A 19601-nucleotide genomic window follows, 5' to 3' on the forward strand; every position below is an offset into this window, starting at 1 on the left:
TCCAGATCCCTCAATCGCCTGTCCATGGGGTTACAGTGCACTCAGGCACTGTTGGTCCTGTCCTGCCTGGGCTCACGGTGTTGGAGTCTATCTATAAAGTCCACTGGGATGTTGCATTCTGAGCAGTGCTGAAGTCTATCTATAGAGTTCAATGCGGGTGCATCAGGAGTGATGGGAGTCCACTGCAAGGATCTCTTGGAAGGCATTAAGGCTTCATGGATAGCTAACCTTGAAAGACTAAGGATGACATGGATGAAAGGATGTCTTCCTCAAAGGCCTTGGTGCTTTTCAATGTCCCCTAGAAGAAAAGCTTCAGGCTTCCCTCTCATGTCAGGACTTCATCCCACAGGAGTCTTCTCAAGGCCCTTTTTCTGGGCTACCACGGGACTGTGTGGACAGTTCAGGGTCTATCGCAGGCCGAGCGAAGGCCTCACTGAGAAACAGCCAACAGGACCACATCCAAGTCGCTCATGCAGCCAAGAAGGGTGATTGCCTCAGGGTCTGTGTGCTCTGTCCATCGGGACTTGGGTGCACTGGCCTTTGTCAGATAGTATTTGGGTGACCAGTCTCCGTACGTGACCTCAGTGCTTCCCAGTGCCTGTCATGGAGATGCCTTGGACCCATCTCTCTTGTCTGGATTCCCCTCTCATTGGAATTCCCTTGAGGTCCTTGCCCCTGGATTGCCATGGGAGTGGGCTGTGCAGGCCTCTCGTAGGCTGTGCCAAGGGGGTCGCCGCATCCAAGCCTCATGCAACCCCAAGGGTGGATGGTCCAATGGTCGACTATGCTCTCTTGGGCAGGTCTCAGGTTAACGGGGGCTCCGGACAGAATTCTAGGTGGTCAGCCTCCCATGATGCCAGGGATGCCTTGTAATCTTCTGGTCATTTTACTGACATACAGCTCCACTCTGTTGGTTCCTTAGGTGGTTCGGGTGATGCACTTGGTAATGATGATGATCTTACCATGTCATAGTTTAATCAACAGGTGACGGTGTCTTGCTTGGAGAAGGGATGACTCTAAGTACTTCTTAGCTGCTTGCAGTTCTCGTTCAGCATGTGCAGTTACCAACAGAGATGCCATCTGTGTGAAGCAGCCTGTGACAGGTGGCTGGACGGTCGCACTGAGAAGCGTGGGGCTGGGACGCGGTTCACCCGTGCTGGCGGCTTACAGTTGGTCCACCTGCAGAGCTGTCTCCAGTGATGTCTGTTCACCCTGGTGGCTGACTTATATTGATGGATGCTCTCTCTGGTACTGGTACGAGTCCTCAGTCCTATTGCTCCCCTCTATTTTTCTTGCCCACCTGTGGTGTTCCTGATCTTCTGTGTGACAGGTCTGTCACACACTTCTCTTCCTCAGATTTTCTCGATGCAGTGTCGTGCCACGTTTTTCTCTCTTGAGGTGGCGTTGCACCACTGGTCGCATGTTGCATCACATGGACCTCTCGCTGGGCTATTCCTGTCTATAGGACTTGATTCCTTCTCCTCGTGGACCTCATGCAGGTTCTGTCCCTTCCTCACGGATGTTCTTTGTGGTCTGCTCCCTGACTGGAGGGCCACCTATCCGTTCTTCCTGTCTTCACTTGAGAGCGCAGCACTTGTGCCTCGAGATTGCGCAATCGCTGTGGATGGTCCTGTCTCCATTCTAGTTTAGTTGGCAGGGTCGGTCACTCCTTGTGACATGCTCCATGTCAGGCCAATAGTGGCCATCTTATGTTGGGGTGTGGCTGGCTGGTGCAGCCTTGTTCGCTCAAATTTCTTCACACTCTGGGGCTCTCTCTCTCGCTCGGGCTCCTGCCTGTCCTGTCAGGTTTGCTAGTGCAGCCCTCTGTGCACCACTGACATTGTGCACTGTCATTGTTCCTGGGTGCCATCTGCTGGTGCTTTCCATAATTGTTCTCTGGGTCAGCAGTGTTGCCCTTCGCAGCTGGGGGCATGTGGTGCTATCTTTTCACTGTCGTGGCAGCAGACGGCCTCTAGGGGGTGCGTGCTCAGCGCACAGTGCTCCTCACGGCTTGTTAGCTAGGTAGCACAGCTTGCTGTTGGCTTACCATCTCTCCTCTTTGCTGGGCACACGCAGTGTGAGTTATTCCTGGTGACTGGCATGCTGCTTGTGCCTTGTGCCTGTTCCAGCTGCAGTACCTCACCTGCGCTGGGCTTCTCTATTCCTGCCTGTGACAGTAGACAGCCAAAACAGAGCATTGCTGTCTCCCCCCCCTCAGCTTTTCTTTACAGCTGCTCTCACTTGGGGAAATGCACTTTATTTCATCTTTAGCGCAGCCCTGGCTCATGGCTGTTCACCCCTTGTCTCTGAAGGGTTATTCTCGCCCCGACACACCAGCCTCTAATATGGGCATTATCATTCTTGAGAAGGCCTTCACTCGCATGGTGTGCTCTTGCAGCAGTCTCCACGCTTCTTTGGGTTTTTCTCAAAATGGCCATTAGGTGGTGGTGCAACACTATTCTTTTCTCTCTGCCTCTGTGGTTTCCTGCCACTGCGGGGCACGTCGCCATTTCTCCTGTCGTAGTTTGGACTCTTGCTCTGAGCAAGACTGCTGGTCTCAGGATGACAGTACTTTCGTTTGTAGGTGACTGAGTCTCTTCCTACAACTAGTTGTAACTGTTGTCCAAACCTTACCGGCTCACTAGCAGTACCTCACCAGAAACACAATAGTAAAAGGTGATTTGTAGCAGTCGCTTACGCATGGACTCAAAGTAAGATATCTCAGGGTTGTCGTGGTTAAACGGAAATTACCCTTTTCTCACAGATTTATTATGTCTCATACAAACAAAGGCAATAACACAGATGCAGTGAACTTATAATAGTTTTTATTTAACATAACTGCCATTTGCGATAAGTTGCATGAACTGCAATGATTAGGATAATGAGTATACCAAGCAACAGTATTGTGAAAAAGAGAGTCATGGTTATAAAGACCCCCACCATGTTTGCAATATATAGAAGAAATATATATATATGTGTATGAGATGGAATATGCCCTAATACCCTAATGAGAATAGGCCTAACCTCCTACCTAAAGGAGAGCTGGGTTTGCTAAACCTAATCTGCCAAAGCCATGTTCATGAGAGGAGCCCCCAACCCTCGTTACCTTGGAATGAGGTCTCTATCTCAGACTCCGTAGGGACACGAAGACTGGGTCAGTGTCAAGACGACGGCAGCATCGGTATCAGCGATGGTGGCGATGCCCTCTGGTCGGAATCCCTCTGATTATCTGTCTGAAGTGTGATGTATTTATACAGATCTACAAGGTCCCCTGACGTAGGTGTATTCCAAAATAATAGATAACAGGCATGCTTGGGACGGCAATTAATATCAACAATCCCACGAAAGTATAGAGAGGGAAAATCCCTAAGTGTGAACACATACTGTTTGTTTGTCTTTTGTGCTTGATCTTGACGCCTTGGCACAGTGACACTGATAATAAAACTCATAACAAGTGGCCTAACTATAAACAAGGCAGCCATCTTAGAGGAAATAAATAATTAAATGAGTTAAGACAGAGCAAGCTAAGTAGGTTAAAAGTCACTAGGTGACGGGGGCACGAGTTCACAAGCCTATGGCTAAGCTAACTCCTGTTATCCCACTAAAACAAACTAGGATTCACTACACTCCCGGCAGGCACTGTCTCTCACTTTGCTCCCAGCCATCACAGCGTCACTGCCTCAGGGACCCACCGCCACAGGAATGACCCTTCCTGGTCAGGAGGGGCTCCATCCACACAGGCCCTTTGTTCCTGGACGGCTGACAGAGGTCTCTCCTCTGCAACAGCCTCCCACCAACTTCCAAGCTGCTGGTCAGGTCCACTGCAGATGATCTGTGCAGGTTAGTGTTGCTGACCCTCCAAAATGTGTCGCTCTGCGCAGTGCTCAGGCATGCACATCTGTATGGAATTCCACAGCTTCTTTTTTTTTCCTTCAAAGCCAGTCGTAATCAAAATTGCGGGCACACAGTGGCCTTTCTCCTGCAGTGGAGCCCGCAGTCTTTCTTCCACCTCAATGGGGTACTGTGTTTGTTGGCGGGCAGCCTGCGCATCTCTCGCGGGGTGCTAAGCTGCTTTTGGCCCAGTCAGAGGCAGAGGCCGCTACCACTCTTTCTTTGCAGGCTCTCACCTGCTTCCTTGCTGCATGGTCTTGTCACCCCCATGCTGGTGGTGTAGGTGCTTGCAGCACTCCTCTCCTCCCCATGGCACGCTTCTCCATCTGGCTTCCTCTCTGTTCTGCCCACGGGGCTCATCTCATGCCTGGCAGATGGTCGTGGGTCATGGGGTCCCTCTTCACTTTTATTCTAAGTCTGCAGTAGGGGAAAAGCAGCCTCTGGGTGCACATAGGGAATGGGTCAATGTAATGCTATGGCCATGTCCTGCCTCGAAGATCCAGGGCCCGTCCGATGTCGGCACCACTTCCTTGTTTCATCGCAGGCCTCGCGTTCATTCGGCCAGGTGCTATTCCTCTCCAATGAGGAAACACCAAGCTCCTGGCTCCATGGCAGGTGGGGTCAGACCGGCCTCCACGCCATTGTAGTGTTGGGGGCCCAGGGCCCTCACTCTACTAAAAATAACCACACAGACACATGGCTACGGTACTTGTAACTGGAACTGGCCTCAGGCACGTGCCCCTGGACCCTTTTTATTAGCACGGTCACCTGACCGGTGACACCTGTGATGGATGGGTTCGGGGTGAGTGTGGAAACCAGCCGAGAAGGAGTGGCTGATGGAATCACGTCATTGTTGAAACACTAGTATGAGTACAGCCAGAGTCTACACAAGGGAGCAACAGGCCCTAAGGAAAATAAGGAAAGTCGGCCCACCATCACCTGTTTTTATTGTGAAAAGCAGCTACTGATTGGGGTGACTTGGATCCCTCAGACACGGTGCCAAGGAACCTGTTGCGCTAATGATAGATACACCCTGGTCGTTGTGCCACCATTTGGCACTTGATTGATGTAAAATCCCTTTACTCAGGCTAACAGCTTGTCACAAGGTAAGTGACTAGGGTCCTGCATCCCCGTGTTTGAAGACGGTAATCAGTTCACACCTTAGTCTGCCACCGCACCTCAGATGTTCGCACTATCTCCCCACACCGACACTGTTAAATATAAAAAAGAAACCAGTCCGTCTCGTTATAATGTGGAACAGGCTGAGGGGCGTGGTGTGGTTAAGTATGCTGCTGAGGGCAGAAATTCAGATGCTGTTAAAAATTCTCCCTCAGGATTTAAGGAACCAGCCAGCAGGACTGTGCTGCTGTCTGGGAAAAATGCCGATCACATTATCTGTGTTTACTCATGGCAACCAATTAACGCTTCCTCAGCTTGCCTCTGTCAGGCTGCTATTTTAATTGGACAGGAAGAAAATGGTGTAATCCTTATTTGGCTGTTCGGTGTTTTTAGAATTTTGATTACAGACACATAATGCTGCTAAACTGTTAATGAAATCATAAAGAAATATTAGGGTCTATAGCACAGAAAAATGCAACTGTATAGTAAACATTTTGCTATTATCCTAATAACTGCAATTGTTACTGTTACACAACATTAAAACAAAGCACATTAACAGCTTTCATTTCCATTGGTGACCTACCTTATGTAACATACAACTTCAAAGGAGTTCTGCACCCCCTGAAGAATTCCACAGGTTTGCCAAATGCTGGTATTCTTATATATATGTTGCTATCAAAAACATTACATATGAAGATGTACAACCCCTCCATCCTCCAGAAATACAGTCTTACCTCATTATATATCTTGATTCTTTTTGAGATATTTTACTTTCATAATGCTAAAGATACTAAAGATGCTGGCTGCTCTTGATTTTGTATGTACAATGTTTACAGTATTAATATGTGTATAATACAATTCTGAATATTTTCCTTAATTGAAATTACATTTTATCCGTAGGAATGGTTCTTTGGCATTATATTGTGCACTATCTATATATATATATATATATATATATATATATATATATATATATATATAAATATATAGGCTTATGGCAATTTCTTGATAAAATCCTGCAATAAAAATATTTAACAATCAATTTATAATCCTGACATAGGCTAAACTCTTAGGTATTGGGGTTCACAGTTTGGATACATAGGCTTAGAATTAAGTGCTCAGACACTACAGTTTTAGATTAGGCAGTTAGAAGTGCTGTTTGGACATTGGTCGATTGTATATGCTTAGGTTTAGGTGTGAGGATTTGGGACTATACATTGGGCTATGGCTAGACTTAGCTTTAGTGCATGTTCTTCGAGGCTTCTGTGTTGAGATGATAGATTTTATAATATATTTATGAGTGGGGTTTTGTGTAAGATTTAAGTTAGAGTTAAAGTTAGTTTCAGGTTTTGGGGTTAAGTGTTGAATAAATGTAAGTTTGTATTGTGGATGTGTGTGCAAAGATGGCTGCTATCTTGGAATGCTTTTTCATAAAGTATAAAGAAAAGCATTGCAAGATGATTGCCATGAATTTATATACATGCACAAATGTGCAAATACAATCGTCCATCTGGGAATGGATAGCCATTTGCTGCTGTGTTAGTGGCTGCTGGAGGCGGAGCTTGGTAGGGGCAGTAAGGCACGGGGGCTCATTTTTAAATAAAGTGAGGAGGGACATGAACTCGGTGGTAAGGAGAAATCGTGTGAGGCTGAGAAAATAGCCCCTCATGCAGTGCAATTAAAGGTCTGGTTATCAGCAGTGGAAAGATACAACACATCCAATCAAAACATGGTGAGATAGAAATGCTCCCTCGGCAGGACAAACACAAGAACATGGAAGAAAACCATCAAATCAGGAGCAGGGCACTGAAATTGACAAGAAAGCCATTGAATCATGACACACTATTTCTATGAGTCATGGAATCAATTTTTGAATGCAATAGGTTACTTACCAACAAACTACTGTAGGGGTCTGTATGTGATACCTTAAAATGGCCAAAGTGTTTGCTACCTGTTTTCTGCACATTCAGAGCTGACTGCTAATTGCTCTTCACTTGTTGGAATTTGCATGGTTTCTTTGCCACCAACTTAAAACGGGTGGTATTAAAGTGTAGAAATAGGGTACAGAGTCACTTTGGTAACAGTTTCCCATAAGTTATACCCTATTCCTTTTGCGCAAGCCCTGGAATGAGAGGTAATGTGAGGCACCTCATGTTTTTACCTCAAAACGGAGAGATAAATGATGAATCTGTGTTGAACTATTTTACTGTTTGCATAATAGCTATTGAAATATTTTACCTTTTACTTACCTGACATTCTCTTTTCAGTGACAGAGAAATTCGTCTCTATGAGCTCTCCAATTTTGAACCGTATTGCCAAATCATTGGCTTTGAGACTATGCCTCTGCGCTTGGATTACAGGTAAGAGCAGATTATTACTGCAGTACTCTTTTAATAACTCTGCTCATTATGAGGAATTTGTCTGATATGCAGAAAATGACTGTTGCACCACACAACACTATTACTATTGAGATGCTCAATAAGGCAGGTTCTTCCTCAGCATCTTCCCAATCCTTTTTTGTGCAGTAAAATAGAGTTTGGACGTGACAGGAATATTTGCTTTATGTTGACGTAGGTTCACTGACAGTCACAGGCTGTCCCAGTTCCTGCAAAGGACTCTGTGCGATGCTTACCCTAACACCTGGGTCCAGAGCAATTGTATTGTTTAATGTTCCAGTAGGTGATCTTGGCCCTGTTATTAATGAACTTAAAGAAACTAGCTAATTATACTTTTTTGGAGGAGAGAAAGAGACAAAACAATTGGCATGAGAGGAAATATAGCCCATTTGTGTTCTTCCAACCTTGAACTAATCATTTACATGAATTTGATTTTGTAAGTATAGTTTGAATTTTATTCTAACTGCAGGAGCTTTCTGATGTCTCTTCCAACTTGCATTTAATGGAGTTTCCAGCTATTATCTTGTAAAGTTGTGATGTTTAGCAACATAGATTTTAGAGAACCATATTCTTTTGGTCAGTTCAGTGGTAAGATGTCCAACATCCACTTTCCTGCAGTTTGGGTTCTAAACAATGTCAGAAATCTGTGAGATCTTGAAGAGTGGGTGGTTGGATTGGTAGGCAGTCTGAATATTTTCTAGAGTAGGATGCTATCCTTGAACAGTCATGCCAGTCTCTGCAAGGGTGACATTTCTTGTTTTCAGTTACACAAGAGAGGAGGGTTCTTTTGTGGGAGCAATGAAGAGTTTCCTGTGAGCAAGCGTGACTTACTCTTTTATTAGTACATGCTTACTTCTGGATTCCAGGTGTAAGGCAGTAGTAGGCCTGGTTTACTACTTTCATACTCCCAGAATTGAGTGCTAAACCAGGAGTACTACAAGAATACGTTTTATGTACTCACAATGAAATCTTTGTTTATCAGATCAAATGTGCACAAACAACTTAAACTGTTGAAAAACGTCTATGAGTACTTAAAACTGTTCCATTAAAGGCACTTCTGGTGCACCTCACGTTCCTAGTATGCCATGCACAAGCGCTATGGCATAATGAGCAAAAAAATAAAAAATGTGGGCTCTTCAAAATATCTAGCAAGAAACTATTATGGAACAAACATAGAAATACCACTGACTATAATATTCTAGTGGGGAAAAAGAGGTGGCCATCTTTACCAACAATATTTTGAGAATAATTAGAATTGGAATCATATGTTTTTTATTTTGGGATTAGTTGAAATCATTACAAAACACAACGCTCACTCCACCTACCCTATTAGATTTACAGAATGTAAAAGGGATAGTTAATCAATAGTAGAATTCATCCACTTATCAGACTTGGTATAATTGTTTATGTTTTAATCACATATTGCAATGTGAATTTAACATTGGAAGAAAGTGGGTTATTAATTGGAATGGGTGTGACTCCACCACAAGGATTAAGATAACAAAGTTGTCAAGGTGAAACAACGTTTCAATTATTTAACCCCTTCGCTGCCAGGCAGCCAGGCCTTTTTTTGGCTTTTTGGGGCAGTCCGCGCTTAGGCCCTCATAACTTTTTGTCCACATAAACTACCCACTATGAATTTGCGTCCTTTTTTCCCAACATCCTAGGGATTCTAGAGGTACCCAGAGTTTGTGGGTTTCCATGAAGGAGACCAAGAAATTAGCCAAAATACAGCGGAATCTTTTTTTTCTCCTAAAAATTGGGAAAAAGGGCTGGAGAAGAAGGCTTGTGGTTTTTTCCCTGAAAATAGCATCAAAAAAGGGTTTGCAGTGCTACAATCACCATCTTCCCAGCTTTCAGGAACAGGCAGACTTGAATCAGAAAACTCAATTTCTCAACACAATTTTGGCATTTTACTGGGACATACCCCATTTTAAAAAAAAATTTGTGCTTTCAGCCTCCTTCCAGTTAGTGAAAGAAATGGATACAAAACCAATACTGGATCCCGGAAAGCTAAACATTTCCGAAAAGTAGACAAAATTCTGAATTGAGCAAGGGGTAATTTGTGTAAATCCTACAAGGTTTTCCTACAGAAAATAACAACTGAATTAAAAATATATTGAAATTGAGGTGCAAAAACAGCCATTTTTCTCCATTTTTTACTCTGTACCTTTTTCCTGCAATGTCAGATTTTTGAAAGCAATATACCGTTATGTCTGGTCTGGACTCTTCTGGTTGCGGGGATATATAGGGCTTGTAGGTTCATCAAGAATCCTAGGTGCCAAGAGCCAATAAATGAGCTGCAACTTGCAATGGGTTTTCATTCTATACCGGGTATACAGCAATTGATTTGATGAAATATAAAGAGTGAAAAATAGGTATCTAGAAAACCTTTGTATTTCCAAAATGGGTACAAGATAAGGTGTTGAGAAGCAGTGGTTATTTGCACATCTCTGAATTCCGGGGTGCCCATACTAGCATGTGAATTACAGGGCATTTCTCAAATAAATGTCTTTTTTACACACTGTCTTACATTTGGAAGGACAAAATGTAGAGAAAGACAAGGGGAAATAACACTTGTTTTGCTATTCTCTGTTGCCCCAAGTCTTCTGATAAAAATGGTACCTCACTTGCGTGGGTAAGCATAGTGCTCGCTACATGAAACGCAACATGGACGCATCACATTTTTACATTGAAATCTGGCGTGCTTTTTGAAAAGTGCCTAGCTGTAGATTTTGCCCTCTAGCTCAGCCAGCACCTAGGGAAATGTGGTGATGCTACTAGGTGATATCTGGTAGTTGCATGGAACATCATGACATCATGTGTTTATGGTGTCATGGTGTTCCATGACTCTGTCGAGTCAGTTATGCTCTGTGGCCCTTTTTCTATGGAAGCAGTACCCTCACTCTGTAATAAACATTTTCTTTTGGCTACTTCTTGTGAAAGTCTATTCAGGAAACCTACCAAGCCTGTGCATTTTTTAAAACTAGACTCCTAGGGGAATCCAGGATGGGGTGACTTGTGGGGCTCTCACCAGGTTCTGTTACCCAGAATGCCTAGTTGTGGATTTTGGCCTCTAGCTCAGCCAACACCTAAGGAAACCTACCAAAAAGAAAAAGGGAGCACACTGCCTTGCATTCAAGCGGAAAATAGCCCCAAGGCATCATGGTAAATGCAGTCATTTAAATATAAATAGCGAGAATTTTTCAAAAAATTATTCACCCAAGTAGGTGCAGCAAGTGCCATATCGCTGTAGAAAGTCCTCCACCTAAGGTAGGTGCGGCGAGTGCCGTATCTCTGGACACGTGTTTCTGGCTTTCAGCCGTCATCAGCAGAGAGCGTATGTAACTGACGGGTCGCTTGAAATGCCGCCAAACGTCTTCACAGGTTTTTGTACCACTCAGTAGGTGCACAGGTGCATCGCCAGTTCTCGTCAACAAGAGGCTCACGGGAGCCGTCATTTAGACAACCAAAAAGAAAAAGGGAGCACACTGCCTTGCATTCAAGCGGAAAATAGCCCCAAGGCATCATGGCAAATGCAGTCATTTAAATATAAATAGCGAGACTTTTTCAAAAAATTATTCACCCTAAGTAGGTGCAGCAAGTGCCGTATCGGTGTAGAAAGTCCTCCACCTAAGGTAGGTGCAGCGAGTGGCGTATCTCTGGACCTAAGGAAACCTACCAAACCTGTGCATTTTTAAAAACTAGACACCTCGGGGAATCAATGATGGGGTGACTTGTGGGGCTCTCACCAGGTTCTGTTACCCAGAATCCTTTGCAAACCTTCCTCACATTTCAGTGACAGAAGGTTCTGGAATCTGAGAGGAACCACAAATGTCCTTCCACCTTTCGTTTCCCCAAGTCTCCCGATAAAAATTGTACCTCACTTATGTGGGTTGGACTAGTGCTCGCGACAGGAAATGCCCCAAAGCACAATGTGGACACATCACATTTTCCCAAAGAAAACAGAGCTGTTGTTTGAAAAGTGCCTAGCTGTGGATTTTGGCCTCTAGCTCAGCCAGCACCTAAGGAAACCTACCAAACCTGTGCATTTGTGAAAACTAGACACCTAGGGGAATCCAAGATGAGGTGACTTGTGGGGCTCTCACCAGGTTCTGTTACCCAAAATCCTTTGCAAAACTCAGAATTTGGCCAACAAAACACTTTTTCCTCACATTTCAGTGACAGAAAGTTCTGGAATCTGAGAGGAGACACAAATGTCCTTCCACCTAGCATTCCCCCAAGTCTCCTGATAAAAATGGTACCTCACTTGTGTGGGTTGGATTAGTGCTCAGGACAGGAAATGCCCCCAAACACAACGTGGACACATCACATTTTCCCAAAGAAAACAGAGCTGTTTTTTGGAAAGTGCCTAGCTGAGGAGTTTAGCCTCTAGCTCAGCCGGCACCTAAGGTAACCCACCAAACCTGTGCATTTTTGAAAACTAGACACCTAGGGGAATCCAAGATGGGGTGACTTGTGGGGCTCTCACCAGGTTCTGTTACCCAGAATCCTTTGCAAACCTCAACATTTGGCCAAAAAAACACTTTTTCCTCACATTTCAGTGACAGAAAGTTCGGAATCTGAGAGGAGCCACAAATTTTCTTCCACCCACCGTTTCCCCAAGTCTCCCGATACAAATGGTACCTCACTTGTGTGGGTAAACCTAGCGCCCGCTACAGGAAATGCCGCAAAACACAACGTGGACACATCACATTTTCCCAAAGAAAACAGAGCTGTTTTTGGAAAGTGCCTAGCTGTGGATTTTGGGCTCTAGCTCAGCCAGCACCTAAGGAAACCTACCAAGCCTATGCATTTTTTACAACTAGACACCTAGGGGAATCCAAGATGGGGTGACATGTGGGGCTCTCACCAGGTTCTGGTACCCAGAATCCTTTGCAGACCTCAACATTTGGCCAAAAAAACACTTTTTCCTCACATTTCAGTGACAGAAAGTTCTGGAATCTGAGAGGAGCTACAAATGTTCTTCCACTTAGCGTTTCCCCAAGTCTCCCGATAAAAATGGTACCTCACTTGTGTGGGTTGGACTAGTGCTCGCTACAGGAAATGCACCAAAACACAACGTGAACACATCACATTTTCCCAAAGAAAACAGTGCTGTTTTTGGAAAGTGCCTAGCTGTGGATTTTGGCCTCTAGCTCAGCCAGCACCTAAGGAAACCTACCAAACCTGTGCATTTGTGAAAACTAGATACCTAGGGGAATCCAAAATGAGGTGACTTGTGGGGCTCTCACCAGGTTCTGTTACCCAGAATCCTTTGCAAACCTCAACATTTGGCCAAAAAAACACTTTTTCCTCACATTTCAGTGACAGAAAGTTCTGGAATCTGAGAGGAGCCACAAATGTCCTTCTACCTAGCGTTCCCCCAAGTCTCCCGATAAAAATGGTACCTCACTTGTGTGGGTTAGACTAGTGCTCGCTACAGGAAATGCCCCAAAACACAACGTGGACCATCACATTTTCCCAAAGAAAACAGAGCTGTTTTTGGAAAGTGCCTAGCTGTGGATTTTGGCCTCTAGCTCAGCCAGCACCTAAGGAAACCTACTAAACCTGTGCATTTTTGAAAACTAGACACCTAGGGGAATCCAAGATGGGGTGACTTGTGGGGCTTTCACCAGGTTCTGTTACCCAAAATCCTTTGTAAAACTCACAATTTGGCCAAAAAAACACATTTTCCTCACATTTCAGTGATAGAAAGTTCTGGAATCTGAGAGGAGCCACAAATGTCCTTCCACCCATCGTTCCCCCAAGTCTCCTGATACAAGTGGTACCTCACTTGTGTGGGTAGGCCTAGCGCCCAGGACAGGAAATGCCCTAAAACAAAATGTGGACACATCACATTTTCCCAAAGAAAACAGAGCTGTTTTTTGGAAAGTGCCTAGCTGAGGAATGTAGCCTCTAGCTCAGCCGACACCTAAGGTAACCCACCAAACCTGTGCATTTTTTACAACTAGACACCTAGGGGAATCTAAGATGGGGTGACTTGTGGGGCTCTCACTAGCTTCTGTTACCCAAAATCCTTTGCAAACCTCAAAATTAGGTCAAAAAACACTTTTTCCTCACATTTCAGTGACAGAAAGTTCTGGAATCTGAGAGGAGCCACAAATGTCCTTCCACCTAGCATTCCCTCAAGTCTCCCGATAAAAATGGTACCTCACTTGTGTGGGTAGACCTAGCGCCCGCTACAGGAAATGCCGCAAAACACAACGTGGACACATCACATTTTCCCAAAGAAAACAGAGCTGTTTTTTGGAAAGTGCTTAGGTGTGGATTTTGGCCTCTAGCTCAGCCAGCACCTAAGGAAACCTACCAAGCCTATGCATTTTTTACAACTAGACACCTAGGGGAATCCAAGATGGGGTGACTTTTGTGGCTCTCACCAGGTTCTGTTACCCAGAATCATTTGCAGACCTCAACATTTGGCCAAAAAAACACTTTTTCCTCACATTTCAGTGACAGAAAGTCCTGGAATCTGAGAGGAGCCACAAAAATGTTCTTCCACTTAGCGTTTCCCCAAGTCTCCCGATAAAAATGGTACCTCACTTGTGTGGGTTGGACTAGTGCTCGCTACAGGAAATGCCCCAAAACACAACGTGGACATATCACATTTTCCAAAAGAAAACAGAGCTATTTTTTGGAAAGTGCCTAGCTGTGGATTTTGGCCTCTAGCTCAGCCAGCACCTAAGGAAACCTACCAAACCTGTGCATTTGTGAAAACTAGACACCTAGGGGAATCCAAGATGAGGTGACTTGTGGGGCTCTCACCAGGTTCTGTTACCCAGAATCCTTTGCAAACCTCAACATTTGGCCCAAAAAACACTTTTTCCTCACATTTCAGTGACAGAAAGTTCTGGAATCTGATAGGAGCCACAAATGTCCTTCTACCTAGCGTTCCCCCAAGTCTCCCGATAAATATGGTACCTCACTTGTGTGGGTTGGACTAGTGCTCGCAACAGGAAATGCCGCAAAACACAACGTGGACACATCACATTTTCCCAAAGAAAACAGAGCTGTTTTTGGAAAGTGCCTAGCTGTGGATTTTGGCCTCTAGCTCAGCCGGCACCTAAGGGAACCCACCAAACCTGTACATTTTTTAAAACTAGACACCTAGGGGAATCTAAGAGGGGGTGACTTGTGGGGCTCTCACCAGGTTCTGTTACCCAAAATCTTTTGCAAACCTCAAAATCTGGCCAAAAAACACTTTTTCCTCACATTTCAGTGACAGAAAGGTCTGGAATCTGAGAGGAGCCACAAATGTCCTTCCACCTAGCGTTTCCCCAAGTCTCCCGATAAAAATGGTACCTCATTTGTGTGGGTTGGACTTGTGCTCGTGACAGGAAATGCCCCAAAACACAACGTGGACCCATCACATTTTCCTAAAGAAAACAGAGCTGTTTTTGGAAAAGTGCCTAGCTGTGGATTTTGGCCTCTAGCTCAGTCGGCACCTAAGGAAACCTACCAAACCTGTGCATTTTTTAAAACTAGACACCTAGGGGAATCCAAGATGGGTTGACTTGTGGGGCTCTCACCAGGTTCTGTTACCCAGAATCCTTTGCAAACCGCAAAATCTGGCCAAAAAACCCACTTTTTCCACAAATTTTTTGTGACAGAAAGTTCTGCAATTTGAGAGGAGCCACAATTTTCCTTCCACCCAGCATTCCCCCAAGTCTCCCGATAAAAATGGTACCTCATTTGTGTGGGTAGGCCTAGTGCCTGCGAAAGGAAATGCCCCAAAACACTATCTGGGCACATCAAAATGATCAAATACAAAACTACCTGTTTTTTGCGGGGGAGGGGGACCTGCGTTTTTGGTCCTGGGCTCAGCAGCCATCTAGGGAAACCTACCAAACCCAGACATTTCTGAAAACTAGACACCCGAGGGAGTCCAGGGTGGTGTGACTTGCATGGATCCCCCAATGTTTTCTTACCCAGAATTCTCAGCAAACCTCAAATTTAGCTAAAAAAACACATTTTTCCCACACTTCTGTGTGGGATCACCATACTTCCCCCAACGTTCCCCTCAGTCTCCCAGTAAAAATGATACTTCACTTGTATAGGTGGGCCAAGTGCCTGTGACAGGGAAGAGCCAAAAACATGTCGTAATTGAGGGGCACCCAAAGCAGGTCCAAAGGGGCAGTTTGAAAAAAAAAAATGTAGGCAGACAAGTGCAGCAGAATTTTTATCGGTATAGATGAGACAATGCTGGGTGGTAGGAATTTTGTGGATTCCTGCCGATTCCGAAAGGTTCCATCACAAAAATGTGCGAAAAATTTGTGATTTCCAGCAAAGTTGGAGGTTTGCAGGGCATTATGGGTAAGAAAATGGTGCGGGGTGCATGTGAAGCACACCACCCTGGACTGATCCAGATGTTTCGTTTTCAGATGTGTCTAGGTCTTGTGGATTTTTCTACATGGCCGCGTCCCAAAGTCCAAAAAGTGCAACCCTCACCATTCCAAGTGGGACGATTTAGCCAAGCTCTCATGGCCCAAATGTAAAACCAAAACCCAAAATAATCAAACGTCCTCTTGCTTGCCAAGGGATAAGATGTTTTAGTGCGTGGGGGAAGAGCTGAAAGACTGTTACCCCCTTCAGTTGAGGTGGAAGCATAACCAGGCCCATACTGGTTGGTAGCCACCACCCCACTATTTTTTTTTTTTTTTTAATTCCCTGGCATTTAGTAGGCTTTCTGCCCAACCGGAGTGGGGGGTGGGTCAAGGGTAATATAATTGCACCCATCTGCCTTCTGGAGGGCAGAACAAGTTTGGCTCCATTTATTTGGGGTGGGTATGTGGCCATACCCCCACCCTCTTATTTTGAAAAACAAATATTCCCAGGTCTCTGGTGGGCTTTCAGCCCTTCTTGGGGGCAGATGGGCCTTCCGAAAATTCCAGATATGGCCAACAGTAATGTGCCCCCATGGGGAGTGACCCTTGCCCAAGGGGCTGCCCCCCTAAACAAAACACACAAATATACACACACCAATCCCTGGTGCCTAAGTGGTTTCTGCCCCCGGGGGTAGATTAGCCCAATAGAAATAGTCCGATAAATGGCCTAAAATAAATTTGCCCCCCAGGGGAACGACACTTGCCTAATGGGTCGCTCCCCTTGTGTGAAATTGGTGCAAAAAATAATAATCACGGGGCCTAGTGGTTTCTGCCCCCATTGGGGGCAGATTGGCATAATAAAAATAGGCTGATCTGCCCCCAAGACAATTTGACCCCCCAGGGGAGCGACCCTTGCCTAAGGGGTCGCTCCCCATATATAAAAAAAATAAAGTAAACAAAAACAAAAATCCCTGGTGTCTAGGGGTTTCTGCCCCCGGGGACAGATCGACCTCATTATAATAGGCCGATCTGACCCTAGGGGAGGCAGAAAATGCCTAAAAATATTTTGCCCCCCCCCCGGGAGCAGCCACTTCCCTTATGTATAAATATAAGTTAGAAAAAAAATACCCTGGTGTCTAGTGGTTTGGCCTAATAAAAATAGGCTGATCTGCCCCCAAGGTGGACAGAAAAGGCCTAAAAGTAATTTTGCCTCCAGAGGAGTGACCCTTGCCTAAGGGGGTCGCTCCCCACATATAAAAAACACACAAAAATTATCCCTGGTGTCTAGCGGTTTCTGGCCCCATGGGGGCAGATCGGCCTAATTATAGTGGACCGATCTGCCCCTGGGGGGGCAGAAATGGCCTAAAAATAAATTGCCCCCTGGGAAGCGGCCCTTGCCCAAGGGGCCGCTCTCCTTATTCAATAAAACCCCCCCAAAAAAAAAGCCCTGGTGTCTAGTGGCATTTCTGCTGACGTCATCAGGCACCAAGGGCGGTCAGACGGGGTGGGGTGGAAGGGAAAGTGATTCCCCTTCCATCCCTGCCCAGGGAGGGGGTGCGAGGCCCCGGGGAGAGTGCTAGCACTTCCCCCGAGGGCCCCTATCTGGATGTAACGGTTACGTCCTGGGCACCCAAGCGGTGCTGCCCAGGACGTAACCATTGCGTCCAGTGCACCTGAGGGGTTAAACTAATTTAATATGGGCAGAGCAGGCAGGTTTAACTGAGAAAATGTAGAAAGTATTCAGAAGTAATAAAATGTCAAAACACAACACAACAAAAATTCCACAACTAATGTAGGATGATAGAGAAAAATGTAATGAGCTAAATGACACCAAAACGACAAAAATCCAATAACAGGAATGACAAATATGACCTTTTAAATATTTATGGTAAAAAGTGTTACAAAAAGGTAAAGTGCCAATCCGTAGTCAATGTTCGTGGTTGACTTTGACCTAGGTGCGATTTCAGACCAACAATGGAGTGCAGGTCGGATACACCAATCTGGGTTTATCCCAATCTAAAATTTAACCTTCTGACCTAGTCTCTGAAATGGAAGTTGAAATCCTCTAGCGGGACAAGGTTGTTGGTTGTTGTTAAACTTGTCTTTTTGGCTTCTGAGCCTCCTGTTTTGATCCTTTGCTGAATTTCGTTTTTGCTGGTTTTAATACTCTGGGCACTTTACGACTGCTGACCAGTGCTAAAGTGCAAGTGCTCTTTGTCTAAAATGGTATTGGTAATTGGTTTACCCATGATTGCCATGTTTGGTTTACCAGTAAGTCCCTAGTAAAGTGCACTAGGTGTGCGCAGGGCCTGTAAACCCAATAATACTAGTTTGCCTACATCACTGATTGTACCGCCCACATGAGTAGCCCTGTAAACATGTCTCAGACCTGCCACTGTAGTGTCTGTGTGTGTAGGTTTTACTGCCAGTTCGACTTGGCAAGTGCACTCAATTGCCAGACCCAAACCTTCCCTTTTACTACATCTAAGTCACCCCTAAGGTAGGCCCAAGGCAGCCCAAAAGGCAGGGTGCAGTGTATTTAAAAGGTAGGGCATGTACTAACCTGTTTTACATGTCCTGATAGTGAAATAGTGCTAAATTCATTTTTCACTATTGCAAGGCCTATCTCTCCCATAGGATAAGATGGGAATTGCCTTAAATTATCTCTTCAGTGAAGTTTCCCGTTGGGAGCAAATAGAAATGTGGAGTTTGGGGTCTTTGAACTTACAATTTAAAAATACATCTTTTGGTGAAGTTGTTTTTTAGATTGTGAGTTTGAAAATGCCACTTAGAAAGTCGCCATTTTCTTGCTTAACCATTCTGTGCCTCTGCTTGTCCATAGAATACACAACTGTGCCAATATCACAGTTGGGCTGTTTGTGAATTCACTCTTGACAGTCGCACAAAGGAAGCTGAGGTGTGCCCTGCATACCCTGATGGGTCCTCTTGGGCTAGAGTGGAGGGAGGAGCTGACACTTGCACCTGAATAGGGCTGTGCCCTCCCTTACACAAAGCAAGCCCCAACCCCCTGGAGTGTGTCTGGGGGCAGGTAAGGCAGGGTCTTGTGCACTACAAAGGCTTTCCTTTGACGTTTGCCTACTTCAAAGGCAGAAATGAGTATAAGTATTGGGCCTCTGAGAACACAACTTCAGAACACTTATGGATCAAGAGGATACTCTGCCAAAGAAAAGAGCTGAAGAGTTGTGAGGAGTGTACTGCCCTTTTGCTGTGTGTGCTTTGCTGGGTTGGCCTGCAGTTGTTGCTTTTGCATTGGAGAGGACAAAGACTGAACTTTGCTGTGTATCCTACTTGTGAAGTTTCTTCAGGGGTTGGACTGAGCTTGACTCCTGTTAAGAAGTCTCAGGGACATCAAAGATTTCGGACAAGTGAGGGTCTGGCATAAAACAAGAAGAAACAGGCTCATTGACTCCGGATGACTCCAGAACTGGCACCGCTGCCTAACTCCGCACCGCTGCCTGCACTCTAAGCTGTGGTCCCTGCTGAAATGCATCGACTGCAACCAATGCAGCCACAGTGCCTCTGAAGTCCCACAACCTCATGAGTCCCGAGTGCCAAGTCTCCGACGTCCATGACACCTGACTCCGCTGCGGCGCCTGTGGCCCTGTGGTGTGACCCTGACCCCACGAAGTCGCCTCATTGCGTCTTGACCTGCTGGACTCATCCACCCCACCAGAGCAAAAGGAACCACCGCCTCGCCGCCGCATCACCTCCCCTGCAACCGTAATGAATCCACACCTCACCTCCCCTGCCTGGAAGTAAGGAACCAACGCCTCACCTCCTTGGTAGCAGTAAGGACCCGACGCCACACTGGCTCCAGCGACGCCTCACC

At 45.5% G+C, this 19601-nt stretch overlaps 1 protein-coding gene across 2 annotated transcripts in view; it reads left to right on the forward strand.

Annotated features, from left to right (window-relative positions):
• The window catches only part of LOC138301837 (cilia- and flagella-associated protein 337-like), a 455621-nt gene that overhangs the window by 98550 nt on the left and 337470 nt on the right, over positions 1-19601 (forward strand). For both annotated transcript variants that reach the window (XM_069242337.1, XM_069242343.1), the window contains exon 4: positions 7278-7370. In XM_069242337.1, coding sequence (XP_069098438.1) covers positions 7278-7370 — 93 coding nt within the window. The remainder of the gene's footprint in view (positions 1-7277; positions 7371-19601) is intronic.

This window comes from Pleurodeles waltl, chromosome 1_2, assembly GCF_031143425.1.
Source record: "Pleurodeles waltl isolate 20211129_DDA chromosome 1_2, aPleWal1.hap1.20221129, whole genome shotgun sequence".
NCBI classification, from domain to species: Eukaryota; Metazoa; Chordata; class Amphibia; order Caudata; family Salamandridae; genus Pleurodeles; species Pleurodeles waltl.